Below are 13,139 nucleotides of genomic sequence, written 5' to 3'. Positions count from 1 at the left end.
AGGAAGGACATTCTTGCTATTGAGGGAGTGCAGCGAAGGTTCACCAGACTGATTCCCGGGATGGCGGGACTGACCTATCAAGAAAGACTGGATCAACTGGGCTTCAGAAGAATGAGAGGGGATCTCATAGAAACGTTTAAAATTCTGATGGTTTTAGACAGGTTAGATGCAGGAAGAATGTTTCCAGTGATGGGGAAGTCCAGAACCAGGGGTCACAGTCTAAGGATAAGGGGTAAGCCATTTAGGACCGAGATGGGGAGAAACTTCTTCACCCAGAGAGTGGTGAACCTGTGGAATTCTCTACCACAGAAAGTTGTTGAGGCCAATTCACTAAATATATTCAAAAAGGAGTTAGATGAAGTCCTTACTACTAGGGGGATCAAGGGGTATGGCGAGAAAGCAGGAATGGGGTACTGAAGTTACATGTTCAGCCATGAACTCATTGAATGGCGGTGCAGGCTAGAAGGGCCGAATGGCCTACTCCTGCGCCTATTTTCTATGTTTCTATGTTTAACTTACTGGGAAAGAGGAGGGGAGGTGGTTCTCTGTTACTTTCCTCACGGTTTTTACCTGCGGAGTATCTTCTAGGCGGGCTAGCCCACCTCCCTTACACCGGTGGGCACACAGACCCACCGGACACGAGTCCCCTTGCTGGTGGAAATCCAGAAGTAGGTAACTGTATAATTCTGAAAAAAGCAATGTTATTATTCATATTTCCCACACACACCCCGCCCCCTGTGTCATCTACCATCATGCACCAGTTCACGACCGTGACCGTATCGGTTCCACCTGCCGTGTTGTTTTCACTCGATGATGGCAGTCACAGCTCTCGGATTGGCCAATTATTCACCTCCCACAAAGAATTGAAGCACTGCGCTGTCACACGACGCGCTGTCACACGGCATGCTGTCACACGGCACGCTGTCACACGGCGCGTTGTCACACGGTGCACGGTCACATGTTGCAGTCACACGGTGCACGGTCACACAGTGCGGTCACATGGTGCGGTCATGCGGTCACATGATGCGGTCACACAGTGCGGTCACACGGTCACACAGTGCGGTCACACGGTCACATGGTGCGATCACACGGTGCGGTCACACGGTCACACAGTGCGGTCACACGGTCAAATGGTGCGATCACACGGTGCGGTCACACGGTCACATGGTGCGATCACATGGTGCAGTCACACAGTGCACGGTCACACGGTGCGGTCACGCGGTCACATGATGCGGTCACACAGTGCGGTCACACGGTCACACAGTGCGGTCACACGGTACGGTCACATGGTGTGGTGTTATGCTGTGCACGGTCACGTGGGGCTCTCTCTATCGCCCCGAATGAGGGATCAACAAAACAGCCAGCTGAGGCTAGCACTGAAGCCCCTCGGCTCAGGCTGCCCAGGGTTGAAATTCTCGGCTCCACTAACTTGGTGATAAGCCTGCTGCCTCCGACAGTATCCACAACAGCTGTCCAGCTGATAACCCTTGTGCGCTTTGTGAACAGATCTCAGTTCCCTGCTTGTTTTACTCCTAATTTTATTTTATTCTGTCCCTTGTCAGAGTTAATTTTATCTCTGCCCTTGCCTTGCTCCCAGGCCAGAAGGAATGGTGACAGTTGCATGAAGATGAGGAGTGGTACATGTCAAATCTCCCTCCGCTCTTCCTCCCTTCTCTCAGGCAGCTGTTCAGAGAATCACAGGCACTAACTGGCCTCCGCTGTGCTCCAGGTCACCTCATAACTGGCAGCACCGACTGTAAGAAAAGCCGGAACAGATCATTAGAAGCAGCAGGTCCGTGTACAATTCTTCTGTCATTGGCTCCCCTCTACCCTCACCTGATCGAGGGTACCGTAGCGTAGTGGTTGTTACTGGACACGTAATCCAGAGAATACAAGCTCAAACCCCAACATAACAGCTTGTGAACATAGGAAGAGGCCATTCAGCCCTTCGAGCCTGTTCCACCATTCAATGAGATCATGGCTGATCTGTGACCTAACTCCATATTCCCGCCTTTGGCCCATATCCCTTAATATCTTCGGTTAACAAAAATCTATCAATCTCCAATTTAAAATTAACAATCAATTGCCATTTGCCAAAAGCGAGTTCCAAACCTCCACCACCCTGTGTGTGTAGAAGTGTTTCCTAATTACACTCCAGAAAGGTCTGACTCTCATTTTTAGACTGTGACCCCTAGTCCTCGACTCCCCAACCAGAGGAAATAGTTTCTCTATGTTTATCCTATCTGTTCCCCTTATTATCTTGAAAATTTCAATCAGATCACCTCTTAACCTTCTAAATTCTAGGGAATACAACCCTAATTTGTGTAATCTCTCCTTTTAACTTAAACCTTGAAGTCCGGGTATCATTCTGGTAAACCTACACTGCACTCCCTCCAAAACCAATATGTCCTTCCTCAGGTGTGGAGCCCAGAACTGCTTACAGTGCCCCAGGTGTCATGTAACCAGGGCTTTAGCTAGACTTGTATTGAAGTCCTCCAGATATAAAGGCCAGCATTCCATTTGCTTTTTTGATTATTTTCTCTACAATTATTGAACTCAGTTTCAAGGAAACCGGGAACTAAAAAGCTGGTCTCAGTAAAAGTGACCATGAAGCTGTCAGATTGTCGTAAACACCCAACTGGTTCAGTAATGGCCTATTTGTGACTCCAGTCCCACACCAACATTGTTGACTCTGAAATGGCTGAGCATGCCACCTAACTGTATCTAACCAATACAGCGATTCCAGGAGAAGGTCCACCACCGTCTCCTCAGGGGAACGAGGGATGGGCAATAAATTCCGGTTTTGCCGGTGATGCACACATCCCGAGAATGAATGAAACAAATGTTACTCAAAGGGAGGCCGTGGGGTAGTGTTGCCAACTCTGCGTGGACGTATTCCTAGAGGTTTCATCACATGACCTCTCACCTCCAAATGTCCCGCCCGGTCAAACAGCCTTAACTATACTGTCCCAATGATGTCTCTCCCTGGGTGTTACTCACAGCAGTGTCCAGGAGATCAGTCTTCAATTCCTGGAGACTCCAGCCAGTCCTGGAGGGTTGGCGACCCCAACTACAGGGGAGATTACTGTGTGTGATGCAAGACAAAATTGTGAATCAATGTTTTAATAACACCCAACCCCTCAACAGACATCAATTCAGCTCCTGAAACAGGAGCCAAGTGACTCACATCAACTCCCATCTCTCAGTCTGTTCCAGAATCACAGTTATGGCCCATTCAGTCATAGGCAGTCCCTCGAATCGAGGATGACTTGCTTCCATGTCAAAAAGTTCACAGGTGTTTCAATGACGACCTAATATTCCAGGTTCCGAACTAAATCTTGAAGGGTGGAAGATGTCTGTGCTTCAATTTTTTTAACGTGTGCTGGCCGTTGTACACCAGCCACCACACGGGGCTTGACAGAGCTAGGTCTTAGTCCAGTGGCAAGGATTACCCAAGACGACTGGAGACCAGCTCTGCTGCATGGACCTAGTGCACATACATATTGCAGTGTGGGCTGGCCCGTGCTGCCCCTGGCCCCGAACTCGCGCCTCTCCTGGGCCCCGATCACGTCCTTCTACAATCTCTCGTCACTCCTTCGCCCCGACTGCTGTACCTCGTAATTCATGATGAATTTTGTCATCTAAATTTGGCTCTTCTCCCCACCAGTAAATCCACAATTCCTTGGCTTCGGGTCGCATGTCTCATCACCATACACGTAACAGATTGGCCTGTAGACATCTAATAAAGGTCTGCAGAATAGGATCACCCTGAGCTGGTGCTGAGATGATGGGACCATAGCCCCCAAGACCCTGGAAACTGTACCTACGCCATTTGATGCCAGTTAGTTCAGTATTTTTCCAGTTCAAGATGGTGGATAAAAAGCTTCCAGCTCTGTTGAGGGAAAATAATAATGTGCAATACGTAGTGGAGGCTTTTAGGCCCATTATGTATCTGCTGATCACCTTTCTCTCTCCGAACAGCCCACAAATTGTATCAATTAATCACATTTTATTATTTTACATCAGCATACATAGTACAGTTTAACATTAAAACTGTTTTGAACGCATACAGTTTGCAAAAAGTATCGCTACACCTATAAGAAACAAAGCACATCTATTGGGTGCTGGTAAAGTGCAGAGCCGTTTTGCTTCATGTATTGTACCCACACAGGTTTGAATTGCATCAAAGCCTCTCACTGGCAATCTGTGACTCTGAAGACACTCCCAGTAAAGCACTCTATTCTCACTGGCTACAAAGGCGCTTCTGTCCGGTAATTATTGAGAAATAAAAACAGAGAATGCTGGAAACACTCAGCAGGTCAGGCAGCATGTGTGGAGAGAGAAACAGGGTTAATTTTTCAGGTCAGATAACCTTTCATCAGAACTTTCATCTCAAAGTCTGAGACACAGTCAATCGACTGAAACGTTAGCTCTGTTTCTCTCTCCGTAGATTTCCAGTACTTTGCTTTTGAATGACTGAGAATGGTTTGATAATTTGGTAAAATTGTTACCGTCTATCTATTGTTGAATGTTTTATGCACGAACTAACGTGCAAAGTGGAACAGAGGCACACGAGGAGAGCAGTGCAAACGTGAGTTAATGGCAATCTCCTGAGTGCAGTTTCTTCAAATGTAAATGCAGGTTTGCGGTGAAGAAGGGGGTTAGTATGTGCGAGATTTACGGTTTACAAATTGCGTCAGCTTTACACACCAAAAAACGATATCAGACTCTTCCATGTGGATCAATATTACAAGTCAATTTCAAAGCCTAAATACTTTTTCTAAAACAGAAGCTACTGATATTTAGGAAACGCTAATTACTGAGGCACTTGGGAGTTGTGTGTGAAACTGCAAATAAAAGTGGAGATTTTCACTCCTGCTTTCTAATATGTGTTAAATCTCCAGAAGCTCAGTGATTGGTCAGAAGGTCATAACCATCCCATGAAGGAAATATTGCAAATTATTTACTCTTGCAATATCAGACATTACAGCTTAAACCAGCACAGATCATTGAGTGAATCTCCAGCTCCAGTTACTCTGCTTCCATCCCCACATACAGAAACCAAGACCATCCCATGTCTCTTTTGATCCAATCTTCCCGACATTTCCAATCAATCCCATCATTTCTGTCCATTGCCACTAATTGCCTTGCATTGTATCCTCATATTCCTCATTCATCTTAATTGTTACACTAAGAACATTGAAAGTATAATCATCAGTTTTCTGTCACTCAGTTAAGAATGGCACTGCACATCTTGCACTCCGATCTTATTCTTGACATCTCAGAAAGCAAATTGTTTATAAGAGCGAGTTCATTATCTTCCAATGGGATCTGCAGTTGATATTTGGTATTTGAACAAAACTAAGGTCACTCCTGAAGTTAATTCAGGACAAATCATTTGGTTTGAATAAATAATACAATTTGTATTTATCTCGCATTTTTCCCATTGAAATGCCTCAAAGCACTTTACACAGTGAAGTGATTTCCATCCTTTGATATGGTGGTGTTTACATCTGAATTGTGTCAGGTTCATGACCAGCCCTGTTTTAGATCTGCGCCAGATGGCCGAGTCAATGGTGGTCTTTGCTCCAATTAAACAATCTCGAAAGGTGCTCACAAGGGACATCCCGAGAGCGAGTTAAAATAATGCAGTAGTTTGACATTGTGCCTGTTCTCTAGCTCTAAATGTCATTAGCACAATTAATAAATATATGTTCAACTCTACTTGTAAAGGATGGTGAAGATGTCTGGTGGCACAGCATCATCGGTACAGTCACTGTGTTTCCCCCCACTTGTGCTGCTCAAGTGGAAGATTAGACATTGGAAACAGGAGGCTAAATGGACAATCAGTTGAGCCTCAGTTCATTGCTGGAATCCTGGATTTTTCCCTCGCTGCAGACACAATCCCTGCCCTGAGGAAGCAGAACCCCAGCACCTCCACAATCCAACTTCTCATTATTTTATCCTCATTTTGTTTTGCGTCTCCAAGAGATTCTTCAGACGATTATTTTTACCCAAACAGCATGTTACATGACAGTAATAACAATCCAGTTCTATTGCTAGGTGTCTACAAATATTGGTGTGATCATTTCTAACTCATAGATTAAAACGTTCTAATGAGAGCCGATACTGGGGGCGACTCCGATGAATAATTCAAATCGAGAGTTCCTGCAAAAGAGTTCGGGCTTGAAGTCCTTTGTCATTGCTTTGGCAGTTTTGTGCTCAAGTTTAGTATCAACATTTAAAAGGTATTTATTACATGGCACACAATAGATTAAGGGATTGTTTTCAAAACAGGATATTTCAAAACGAAACCAATGCCATGGTGTTTGTTAGAAATCCAGCCAATCACAAAGCAGGAGGATGCACTTCCTGTCCGACCAATAAGGTATGATGGGGAGGATGATGTCACTGTGCTTGTATCATATTCAATTCTGTTCAACTTTGGCTCCTCCTGTTTTATTAATCAGAAACTTGTGACAGATTCTAGTCAGTAAATACAATGCACAGAAGGTCCTCAGCATGGCAGTATCAGACTGCGATGCATTTTAGGGAAGAAAGAGGCTTGATGCTCTGTGTATTGCAAAAACAATTTAAATGTTTCATGCTGTATTTCTCCAGGGCAAAGCAGTATATGGTGGGTGGCAAACTCATAGCGCAGGTTTGTCAATAAACAACTCAAAATTACTACTGCATTTCCTTGGTGTCGTCTGTGGCTCAGTGGGTATTGCTTTTGCCTCTGAGTCACAGGATTGTGGGTTCAAGGCCCACTCCAGGGACTTGAGCACAAAAATCCAGGCTGACACTCCGGTGCAGTGCTGAGGGAGTGCTGCACTGTCAGAGGTGCCGTCTTTCGGACGAGACGTTGAACCGAGACCCATCTGCCCTCTCGGGTGAATGTAAAATACCTCATGGCACTATTCGAAGGAGATCTCCCCAGTGTTCTGGCCAACATTTATCCATCAACTAACCAACTAACACCCAAAACAGATGAGTTGCTCATTTATTTCATTACTGTTTGTGGGAACTTGCTGTGCGCAAATTGGCTGCCGCGTTTCCCACATTACAGCAGTGACTACACCTCAAAAAGTACTTCATTGGCTGTAAAGCGCTTTGGGACATCCTGAGATCGTGAACGGTGCTATAGAAATGCAAGTCCTTTCTCTCCTTTCAAGGTATGAGTACCTTGTGCGAGAACCTTCACCTGTCCACTAATTATCAAGATGGTCGTAAACATTTTTATTCCTAGAATGAGCCAGGTCTCCATGTGTGAGAATTGATTCCGCCTCTTACTGCTGAGAACCTTGGTCTGGGGACCTGAATCGCTGTTTTCTTTTGCACTTGAATATCTTCCTTAGGTGACAAAGGAAGCACTGAAGATTCAAAGGTTACTTCCTGCCTTCCTTCTGGTGCCCACCTGTTTTGTTTGGAAGTTTGAGGAGTTGGCACGTTGACACTGGCTATTTTGGCTGGTGCAGGTGGTGGGGAACTGGGTGCAGACATCCACACTGGCTCGGCAAGAGTAGTAGCTGACCTCGGGGCAATGATGGTGGGAGTCACTGTCGGCACTGGGGTTGAAAAACGTTTAATCTCACAGGCTCGCGTTGTCTTCACGGGAACGTGCTTTGTCGAGATAAAGGATTGTTGGCTGAGTTGCGTAGATGGAGCACTTCTGGATGAGTTGTGTGTGCCCGAGTTAGGTTCAGTGAAGCTGAACATGGCTGGGTTTAACTGATAGGGCTGGTGCCTCATGAAATCAATGGCTTTTATTCCCACCTTTTGGTTCCCTGCAGGTTTCCACTTTCTTTCAGTTTTGGTGGCTGATGTCGCTGCTTGTGATTTGCTAGCTGCCAGCGGGTACGATGGGGAATACATGGGGTTATAGCCAATAGGAGGTGGGGCCCGGATATTGGGCGAGTATTTCCATGTCGGGGGCAGTGAAGGAGTGGGAGATGGTCCTCTCGGCTGAGAAGTGTAGGTCGGCACTGACTCTACAATAAACTTATCCATTCGGCTTTGTCTTTTAGCAAACAGTTCAGCGCCCTTTCCTCTCAGTTGGAGTGTCCCGGGCATGGTGTTTCCATTCACAAGAGGTGAACCATTGCCAATTAATTGCGGATTTAAATAAGGTTTCGGGGCGACAGGAGGGGGGATTTTTTGCCTGCGTGCCTGGGACTGCATAAAGTTTGAAGCTTCAGCACCAAGACTCAAGAAGTCTTCCTCGGGCCCGGACTCAAATCCTGCACCCAAATGATCTGGCTTCTTTTCATCCAAGTTTTGCACCAAGGAAAGAAGCTCGGGGTTTGGTGAATGTTTTATCGATTCAGTCTTAGTAAACATTGGCTTCCTTGTGCTTCTCCTGCGGGCTTCCTGCAAGATGCCGGTTTTAGAGGCTGGGACGGAAATTCTTTGTTCTCTCGTGGCCAGGTTCTCCGATAGCGGATTGGCTGACCAAGCTGTTGATGCAGTGCTCACAATGGAGGGAGCCTGAGCATTCACACTGGCATCGGTAGCAGTGTCAGTCTCTCGCTGAGGCGGCAGTGTCGAGGAAATGTGGAAGGTAGCAGTGCTAGTGACTGGAGCCAGAGTCGGCCAATAGGGAGCTGCTGCGGGTGGTGGTGACATCACTGCAGGTGGTGGTGACATCACTGTGGGCGGTGACATCACTGTGGGTGGTGACATCACTGCGGGCGGTGACATCACTACGGGTGGTGACATCACTGTGGGCGGTGACATCACTGTGCGTTGTGGTGGCATCACTGTGGGAGGTGACATCACCTTGGGTGGTGACATCACTATAGGTGGTGACATTGTGCGTGGTGGTGACATCACTGCGGGCGGTGGTGACATCACTGCGCGTGGTGGTGACATCACTGTGGGTGGTGATATCACTGTACGTGGTGATGACATCACTGCGGGTGCTGGTGAATAGGGAGTCCCCATTCTCTTTGGCGCTGCATCTTTTTTTGGTGTCACAGATTGGGTGGCGGGGTTCACAGCCGGCCTGCAGACTACGGCTGACGGCGGGGAGAATGGCGCTGCAGGTTTGTTTCGCCCAGTAGTTGGTTCCCAGGGCACTGCCGGAGCCACATTTACTGCACTTTGCCTGAATAAAACTGGAGCAGAGACAGAGTAGATTGGTGTGGCCTGGCTTTGCTGAAACCCTGGAGTGAATGGCCTCGCGGTCCTATTGGCCACACCGGACAGGCAGGAAGGAACCTGTACACAGTGCTGTGAAAGATGCTGTTCACTCGGTCTGACCACCAGCAAACTGGGCTCCCCACACATGCCTGCTGACAGATTCATGTCTGCGTAATTATTTAAAGTGTCACAGACTGGAGGCGCACCGTACATATTCGAAATTCTGGGCCCGCTACTCTCTCCATTCATCATACTGTAGGTCCTCACCTCAGCCTTTGGCTGCATTTGTAGATTGTGTTGTCTCTGAATTGGAGATTCCTCCACCATATACTCCCCTGCTCGCTGTCTCTGCTGTTCAAATAACATCACACCCTTACCCCTGGTTTCAGTTAAACCTTGTGGCTCAGATTTGGGCTTTTCAATGTCCAGGTAGGAACTGTCCCAGTCTGATCCCGTCGACTGATTTGTTAAGCTTCTTGCGTCAGAAAACGCCTCCTCATCAAATTCTGACTCACTGGTTGGCAGCAACTCTCCATCCTCGTCGATATTCTGCTTCTCCTCGTCTACACTTCCGTAACTAACCAGGGTGTATTTCTTTGCCCTTTGACGGCGTTTCTTAAACATAAGCACCCCCTTGGAGTGAGGATTGGGCGCAGAGGTGAGCAGAGATGCGATGGTCTTGCACTTTGTCCGAGCTTCCTTCACTTGCTTCTCCTGCACACTCTCACTGCGATGGAGCTCTGCAATGTTGGAACACAAAAGATTGTCACACAGTGATGCTCGCTCAAACAGAACACAGAAGAATAAACTAGCACACCTTCTGAAGGAACAAACAGTACTTTAAACACAAGAGAATTAGTCATCCTCGACTCCAGGGTAAACAAAAGATTCCCTTGCCACCAGAGCGAGTTTTCCTCATCTTACCTTCAAAACAACTGCAAATCCTAAAGTCACTGTCGATGCTGGGCAGCAATGAGAAAAAGATGTTTCTTCCCTCACAGGTTATTGTCGGAAGTGGGAAAATGATGTGTCAACTATCTGCTAAGAAACGGTTAAACGAATCAAATGTCTTTTATACAGAGGTGCGGCAGGATCTAACACTGCCTTCTGGGGCTGGCTCTGTCCCAGAATTGTGAACAAAGGAATACAGAGGATTGAAACCAGCTCCCGCCCTCTTAGGGGATTTAACACGCGAGGGAAACAAAGCAACAGCTTGAGAGAGAATCGAGGCTCCTTTGTGCCTGGTGCTCAGTACCAAGTCTGGCACGCAGGCTCAGCCTAGACTCAGTGCATAGCACTCTAGACTCTGAGTCAGAAGCGTGGCTTCAAGTCCCATTCCAGAGGTTTGAGCAGAAAAATCTAAGTTGACACTCCAGTGCAGTGCTGAGGGAGTGCTGCACTGTCAGAGGTGGCGTCTTTTGGATGAGACGTTAAACCGAGGCCTCGTTTGCTCTCTCAGGTGGACGTAAAATATCCCATGGCACTAATTCAAAGAAGAGCAAGGGAGTTCTCCCCGGTGTCCTGGCCAATATTTATCCCTCAATCAACATCACTAAAACAGATGATGTGGTCATGTATCTCATTGCTGTTTTTGGGGCCTTGCTGTGCGTAAATTGGCTACCGCGTTTCCTACATTACAACAGTGACTATACTTCAAAAGTTGGCTGCAAAGTGCTTTGAGATGTCCTGATGGCCAAAGACTCTTGATGAGAGCACTCATCTGACACTGGGTTGATACTGCAGGAGCTTGCGGTGATTACACTGACCCACATCATACCTAAACCAGGAATGTACAATTACTGCCACTGTACACACAGGAAGTACCTCATTCTTCATCAGTCTGAACCTTCATCCTGTATTCAGCACCAAAAAGATTAATTATTTAAAGTGAATGTCTCTCAATTGACTGAACCCACTTCCAGAATTGTCCTTGTTTAGAATGAAGTGAGTTACCAAAATCTCTGAATATTGTACGGGAATGAATAGCCCAATCCACACGTAGTGGAAGACTCAGTGACGTATTTTAGCTCTACTGGTATCTGGCTGAGGAAATGCAACGTCTGATGTAGGCCAGAGAGCCCAGGACAATCCCTAGCTCGATCTGTGAGCTGTGATCCATGAGTTGACCTCAGCCAAGGAGCTGGAGCGAGTATTGCAAAAAATTAGAGTGCCCCTCGTGTCCGTAAGTTACAATGGGAGGAGAGCAGCGAGGGTACTATTCGGAGATCTCGCACCTCCAGCCACATTGTACATATGTGTAGCTCAGCTGAGGACAGAATCAGATCCGATGCTTAACCTGACCTATCCCTTTAAAGCCACACTTCAACATTGCATTGGTTAATTGGTGTACATAAGAACATAAGAAACAGGAGCAGGAGTAGGCCATTTGGCCCCTCGAACCTGCGATAAGATCATGACTGATCTTGCACCTCAACTCCACTGTCCTGCCCGATCCCCCATATCCCTGGAGCCCCTTGGAGACTAAAAATGTAATGATTTCTGACTTGAATACATCACAGCTCTAAAGTAAATGGGCACATTTACTGCTTGGGGGTAAATGCTGGCCAACTGTAACTGGGTGTATATTTGCGTCTGAAGAACCCATCGTGAAATTAGCTCTTTATTTTTATTTTGCACCTGTGACACATTGAAGTGTGGGAACTGGAGTCTGATGGAAGGGTGCCAGAGGGCAGAACTTTTATAAATATATATACTATATTAAAAATCTTACATCTGCATGGGCTGTCTGTGAATTTCTCCCAATATAATTCCAATGTCTCCATTTAGAATGGAACCTGCTGATTTGAACCTTGGGCTGCAATTAGACATTCCCCCCGTGGAGGCGCTGCAGTGCCACCATTGGCAGGAGGGTGTAATTACAGGACAAGTTTACCATTATGAATGTGGACAAAGGAATTTGTAATGAATATAAAAGGGCAGAACATTTGAGTTTAAAATAGGGACTGAATTACTTGTGGTCCAATTATCCCCTGCCCTCTAATCCTGCTTCACATGAGGACTTCACTTACTCTAGACTTCCTGTGTGAAATCCAATGAGAGATCAAATAATATTTTTTTTATTCGTTCATGGGATGTGGGTGTCGCTGACAAGCCCGGCATTTATTGCCCATCTCTAATTGCCCCTTGAGAAGGTGGTGGTGAACTGCTGCAGTCCATGTGGTGAAGGTGCTCCCTCAGGGAAGGAGTTACAGGATTTTGACACAACAACGATGAAGGAAAGACAATATATTTCCAAGTCAGGATGGTGTGTCACTTGGAGGACAACTGGAGGTGGCGATGTTCCCATATGCCTGCTACCCTTGTCCTTCTAAGTGATAGAGGTCGCGGGTTTGTTGAAGAAGCCTTGGTGAGTTGCTGCAGTGCATCTTGTAGATGGTACACACTGCAGCCACGGTACGCTGGTGGTGGAGGGAGTGAGTGTTGGAGGTGGTGGATGGGGTGTCAATCAAGCGGCTGCTTTGTCCTGGATGGTGTCGAGCTTCTCGAGTGTTGTTGGATCTGCACTCATCCAGGCAAGTGGAGAGTATTCCATCACACTCCTGACTTGTGCCTTGTAGATGGTGGAAAGGCTTTGGGGAGTCAGGAGGTGAGACACTCGTCACAGAATACCCAGCCTCTGACCTATTTATATAGATTTTCACCAATGATAGTGATAAATTGAATTGTACAAATGATGACAGATGAGAAGCTAATACTAATTGTTTTTCATTAAAAAAAAGTTAATAATTAATCTTCGAAACTGATCAAGGTAAAATCATTGACCAGTCGTCCAACAGCAGCTTCTCGTACAATATTCGGGAACACTGATATAATTTCTGATTTAGAATTTACAGATATCCTTCCACCTGACCTCTTACAAGACAATGTTATTTTACTGTCGCTCAGTGGGTAGCACACTCTCCTCTGAATCAGAAAGTTGTGGGTTCAAGTCTCAGTGCAGGGATTTCAGCACATAAACCGAGGCTGATACTCCAGTG

At 46.5% G+C, this 13,139-nt stretch overlaps 1 protein-coding gene across 1 annotated transcript in view; it reads right to left on the bottom strand.

The window, feature by feature from the left end:
* Positions 1-3,989: 3,989 nt before the first annotated feature.
* synpo2lb (synaptopodin 2-like b) overlaps positions 3,990-13,139 on the bottom strand; it is a 41,240-nt gene continuing 32,090 nt past the window's right edge. Inside the window, exon 4 of the mRNA XM_070865520.1 lies at positions 3,990-9,881. Within this exon, the coding sequence (XP_070721621.1) occupies positions 7,246-9,881 (2,636 nt within the window). The 3' untranslated portion in view covers positions 3,990-7,245. The remainder of the gene's footprint in view (positions 9,882-13,139) is intronic.

The sequence above is a fragment of the Pristiophorus japonicus genome, chromosome 22 (assembly GCF_044704955.1).
Source record: "Pristiophorus japonicus isolate sPriJap1 chromosome 22, sPriJap1.hap1, whole genome shotgun sequence".
Lineage (NCBI taxonomy): Eukaryota > Metazoa > Chordata > Chondrichthyes > Pristiophoridae > Pristiophorus > Pristiophorus japonicus.
The sequence above is the reverse complement of the archived record's forward strand: the minus strand, read 5'-3'. Positions and strand labels throughout refer to the sequence as shown.